This window comes from Harpia harpyja, chromosome Z (assembly GCF_026419915.1).
Source record: "Harpia harpyja isolate bHarHar1 chromosome Z, bHarHar1 primary haplotype, whole genome shotgun sequence".
Taxonomy (NCBI): domain Eukaryota; kingdom Metazoa; phylum Chordata; class Aves; order Accipitriformes; family Accipitridae; genus Harpia; species Harpia harpyja.
In genome coordinates, this window is record NC_068969.1 from 38707403 (window position 1) to 38713309 (window position 5907).

Here is a 5907-nt window from a genome sequence, read left to right on the forward strand (position 1 = left end):
ATTACTTTGGTAGTGTTCCTACTTGTCCTACGACTGTAACAGTGCCCCGAGTCTCCTCATACCTCCATGTGGCTCTTGTTTCTGGTATGCATAAAGGCAGCACCTACTTTAGAGCTAGCTACCAACCCAGACACCCCTTTGAGGAAAGTTTCTTTTAACTATCAATCCTCCTGGAATGAGACTTTAACAAGATTTTAGCTTAGGAGACCAAATCACTTTCTGTGACAAGGTTGTGCTTGATGGTGTAGGGTTTATGTACCCTCACTTAATGCTACTTGTTAAAACCTGGATGGTTTATAGCCATTACAACTTAGCAAAGGAACAGTGTTACGCACAGAAGTTGTCTGTGATCACACTGCAGCTGTGCCAGCATTGTTCCCTTTCAACATGTGTAAGGAACAGTAGCACTGTGGTAATAGCAGTGGCGATGCACAAGGTTTTGTCAACTCGTCAACCTCTAGTTGGTCACTTTCTGCCATTCAAATGTGTCTTAATTGGGGAGAACTGCAGACTGCCAGCACAAATGAGCTCAGAGAGCTGTGCTAACAAAAGTGGTCTGGAGACCTCAGTGGTGACTGCTCTTTGTACGGTTAGTGTGCCTTTGGTTCTCAATGTCGTTGTGGGGTTTTTTGTTGTTTTTTTAAATCCCTTAGAAAACAAAAGCTACACGTCCATAAGAACAGAAGCTTTGTCTGTGATACAACTGCTGCTGACCAAACTGCAAGGTGAGACTTTTTGCTTGCCACCTGGGAGAGCCACTGGTTGGTAAAGGGGGCACCTGGCTGCGTGGCTGGAACCCTGGAGAGATGGCGTTACTTTCTGCTTGCAGCACCAGGAGATTTCAGGGCAGTTGGGACTTGGAGTTCTGTGCTTGGTGACTTGGGAAATTTGGAGAGGGCTTGAAGTAACTGGGGATAAAGTCAAGGTCTAACGTACTGTTGGATACTCCTTGGGTGAGGAAAATGTCCAGCAAGGAGGGTCCCAGGGAGAGCACACAGGACTGAGTGTGTAGTCAGATTCTGCATTATGGGCAAGCTCCATAGAGGGGAGTAAAGTTGTTCTCCCTTTATTGCCCAAACAGCGTGCTTATATACCTTGTCTAGCTAAACATCAGCTGTCCACGCGCCAAAAGCTAAAATATAATTGGTTATACTAACTCTGTCCACGCGCATAAACATAGGACACAATTGGTTATACTAACTCTGTACACGCGCCTAAACATAGGACACAATTGGTTATACTAACTAAAACATGCGAAACTTGTCTCAGCCTAATTCGTTAAGATAAACTGCCGAATTGAGGTTCTTCATGCCAAGTTCCCTTTATCTTGGAATGTGCACCTGTGTTCTTCTAATTGGCATCTTTCTTTTTTTGTCTTCTTGTTTATTCTGTTCAAGGCCTTCTAAAGGCGTCTGGAATACTTTTGCGACCGTTAGCTAAATATGTGTCCGCAACAGGGGAGAGCTCCTGTTTGTGCAGAAGAGCAATTTTTACCCTTTCAATGCCAAGTTTAGTTCCTTATTATTAATTTAGGATTTAAGCCTTGCAGAATTTACTTCAGAGAATGAGTCTACTTACATCTCAAGGTCATATGTGTCAGCAATTGTTCTGTAGCAAACGTTTTCTTTGGATTTCTGTTCCACAATTCCTTGTTTCCTTTATTCTAGCAAAAATCTTTCGGGTTTTTTTGGCATTCTGGTATTCATGTCCAGTGTCTGTCTGTCTGTATCTACACAGAAGCTCAACAGTGGGAAAGCCTGACACCAGAAAGCAGAGAGCATCTCATTCGTTCGTTGTCTACAATGGCGTCAGATAGCAGACCTGAGCTACAAGAGAAGGCATTTATATTGAAGAAAACACTTGAAAATCTTGACTAAGTTGTAAAACACAAACTACAAAGTGCCATGTAAAACAAAAACAAAAAAGTGCAGTGGTCTGAAAACCAAGTGGGAAAATGAAGATTACTCTGTAGCATGCATCATTCCTGGCCAAAATTTAAAAAATGCCTTAAATTCTTTTCCCCGTTAATGTTATTTTTACTCTTTTAAGCTGATTTTTAGTTGTTTTATCAGTAAATACCTCTAACAATCTGCCCTAGAATGTTTATAAGTGTGCAACATTAAAAATGTTGAGGGCAAGATGCTTTTCTTTTTTAAATCGGCAAAAGAATGTTACTCAGATCCCCTTTGTCCTTCAATGGAATTGTTGAAAAACCACCAGCACAGGAAGTGAAAAGCGTGTTTGATTTTTTCACTTGTGTCGTGTGTGGAGATCTGTTACCTGGTGTCTAAACAGTAAATCTTTGGGACTCTGCAGTAGATCTAGTGTTTGTTATCTGTAAAGAATGAAATGCTTCCCCTGATGAAGCCTGTGTTAAACTTTGGTGGCTTCCCAGGGGCAGGGTTTCATCTGACACCCACCTCTGCTTCTCCTGCTTGCTCCTCCCTTGCAGCCCATTGTCTGTGAGTTACGAAAGGCAGAGTACTGTTAACTTTGCTCCTTCCTCCTTCTCTGACCTCAGCATGGATTGACCGAGACTATGCCTTCCCCACCTAGCAACCTCGGTCTCCCAGACTTTAAATGAGAACTTTTTTCCTCAAAGGATGCACAAGAGAGCACTTTACTGAGCTGTGTGGGACAAAGTTGGGCCTAGTTGGTGCCCAGGTGGAACACTGCTCTTCTCAAAATTGTTTTGCATGGACACTCCTCAGCTGCAGGAAAAAAAAAAAAATTAGGAAAACAATCTTTTCTAGGTATGTTTTTGAAGAGTGTTCGAAGTTTGCAATGACACGTTTTTTTAATAGTGGTAATGTTTTATTCCCTTCCTGTTCGTAACCCTGTTCTTGCTTTGGAAACCTGTACTGATTTAGACTTGTCAATATTTGTAAGAAACTGAATCATCTGTCATTTCTCAGCAGCCCAAGTCATGCTGGTTTCTAGCAAATACTTTTTAATTTGCACTTAAGGAAGATTATATCTGCATTAACGTGGAGTAAAATTGCTATATGATGATGTGGCCATGCTGCCTGTCTCCTTTTTTTTGCCCTCCTCAGATAAAAGACAAACCTGACCACTATAGCAACAGACTTTTAATAGTGTAAAGTTAGCACTGCACCATAATCTGACCAGTATGTGTACAGCTTTTTGGGGATAAACGCTTTGCTGATGGTGAAATAAAATCATTAGTGTGGGCAATATCATGTCCATGGCTTTCAGCATAGGAAGGCTTGTTTCTTTTCTTACAGTCTGCAGCTCCTTTCAGATTTGACCTGTTAGGGAGAGGATTGCTCAGATAGCGTCAATGTTTCCTCCATGCCCATTTATTCAGAATCAGGTATGCAGTACCTACTTTTCCCTCAGGTGCCATTTCCCATTCAGTGTTTTCTGGTACTGTAACAATCTCGTTGTCTGACTTGCTCTCCACGGGAAGGGAGGAATGTAGTTTGTGCACACCTGGTAAGAAAATGTCAGCAAGAAATGGGCAGAGCTGTCCCACTGTGGCTCTCGTGTAGCAGAAACCTCAGCGAGCACTATTGCATTGTACACTAGAACTGGTCAGTGGGCAACTCCTTGGTGCTGGGAGCTGGTGCTATAATGTTTTGATTTACACCTTGTTGCAGGGAGCTGCTCTTTGTTTACGTGTAGTTTGAACTATTGAGCACAGTGTACATTTTAAAATTTTACTGGGCAAATCACTTTGCAGTATCTTTAAAAATTTGCTTACCATGACATGTAGTGTCATGAGTGTTCTTTTTTTTTTTTTCTTGTATTAGATAAATATTACCAGTGATGCTTTGCTGTAGCAGTTCATTGTCTGACTTGGGTTTTTTTCGTATTGGTGAGTGACAGTAACAGAAAAGCAAGAGCCTCCATGTCTCTGGCAACATGAGTTTTCACTGTGGGCTGGAGTATTCAGAGGCAATGCCTAATATGGTCAAATGACCATAAGTAGAATAACTGTAATCGTTGTCAATAGCAACCTGAATTTCTCTATTGGGGATTTACACTAGAGGGAAGAGCATATTCTAGGAACTCTACAAACAGCTGGATTAACAGCTCTGGCCAAGAGTGTTAGGAAGGCGAGAGATGGTATGACACTTTCTGAATCACAAAGCAATATGTCTTTCTAGTGATTACAGAGCAGATTCAGAGCTCCTCTCTAAAGCACGTGCCTATACACAAAACCTACCTGTACAAAAGTTAATTCAGTCAGAGGTTTGATTTCTACCCCCCTCGCATTTGTAAACTTGACAGGATTAAAAAAAAAAATAAATAAATAGATGTGGCCTTCCTAGAGTTTTTCCTCTAAAAGTGATTGCACTATGTAAAACACACTGTACTTTGCCCAGTGCGGGCATTTCTTGTGCTGCTGCAATGCTTTGTATACCTGGAGTGCAGTGCGCAGGCTTAGCTCTAGCACTCACATTCTGACCTACAAGCTGTTGCTTAAATGGATGTATATTGAGAAAAGTTTTCTAATGTTGCAAGATCTCCATCAAATTCACTGCAATCTGTACTGTCAAAGTATGTGACCGGTCTGACTGAAAGAAAACCCTCCTGCTTACCAAAAAGGTAAAATTAAATAAAAACTGCATGACCTGTTCTTCAAAGTGACTGGTAGTGGTTTGGTTTTTTCTGCCACTGTGAGTTATTTTACAGTGTTCTTGTGCTCCAAACCCAAAGCACCCCTTTGTGTTCTGCTCTGCGCTGGCCTCCCTGCCCTGGGGCCACTTCCTCTCCAGCTGTTCAGCCTGAAGGTGGCTGTGTTACAAATGGCAGTGTCCAGTTAGGAGGAACTGTGTGAATTTGTTTTATAAGCCAACAGCTTGGTCTCTTGCAACCAGGCAGGGTTATGGGACATATGTGTATATATTATATATATAAAAAAATATATATGTATATATGGAGTGTGAGGCCATGAGACAGAACATTTATTGAAATAATGTTCAAGAACTTAATGTTTCCAAACTATTGCAGACACAGCCATATCCCTCCCGCCCTGCCCCCAAACCAGCCTCAATTAAATTTACTTTTCTAAATGGTATTCTGAAAGGAAGGAAAAAAAAAAAAAATCAGCTAAGCAGAGGAGAGCAAGCAAATACAAAGTTTATGGATGTTAGCTACCAACTGGCTGAAGCATCATCTAGTAAGATGAACAGTGTCAGAGCGTACACCCCCAAACCACAGAGCCTCTCCACTGCTAGCGGTGGGTCCACATCCCTCTCCCACACTGCAGCTTGCAGTGAAGTGTGAATTATTGCTTGATTATGAACATCCATGTCCAAAAATACTTAGATTTTCTCTTACCTCTTATGTTCAGAGTATAGAATTAAATAATCAAGCTTTGAGAAATACAGCAGGACGTTCAAAACCGAAAAAAGTGTTTAATTCTGAGTAGGGATTATTCAATGAAAAATGGTGAGAGAAGAAAGCACATACACAATTCAGGTTGTGTAGTTTATTTATTGATAAAAACATCAGTGCAGCAAAAGGCAAAACCTGTTAAACTAACTTGGGAGTTAAAATGGTTGATGATTGCTTTGTTACTTAATTATACTAGCTTAATCAATAGGCTGCTTTTCTGTAGTATTTGACAACAGGAGAGGAAGACAGTGTTTACACTTTGCAACACGTTTTCTGAATGCCATGAACACTGCAAGTCAAGCCAGATTTTCCTCATTCAAAGGCTTCAGTTCCTCCTGTTTTGCTTACAGAGCTACTGTTTATGTGTAAATGCTTACAGAGGGGCAATGGGAATGACTTACTGGAGACCAAGAGGAATAAATGTGGCCAGTTTAGCAAAGTCTCCTGTGAATTTCAGTTCTTAATGACCTGCAGATGCTAAAACATAAAAGTAGTATTTCAAAATTAAAATACTTTTTTTTTAGAAAAAGAGTTAAGAATTAG

The 5907-nt window shown here is 40.9% G+C and overlaps 1 protein-coding gene across 4 annotated transcripts in view; it reads left to right on the forward strand.

Annotated features, from left to right (window-relative positions):
• Positions 1-4610, forward strand: part of ECPAS (Ecm29 proteasome adaptor and scaffold) — a 66805-nt gene extending 62195 nt beyond the window's left edge. For all 4 annotated transcript variants that reach the window (XM_052775976.1, XM_052775975.1, XM_052775977.1 and 1 more), the window contains 2 exons: positions 654-725; positions 1738-4610. In XM_052775976.1, the coding sequence (XP_052631936.1) occupies positions 654-725; positions 1738-1877 (212 nt within the window). In that variant the 3' untranslated portion in view covers positions 1878-4610. The remainder of the gene's footprint in view (positions 1-653; positions 726-1737) is intronic.
• Positions 4611-5907: the final 1297 nt, after the last annotated feature.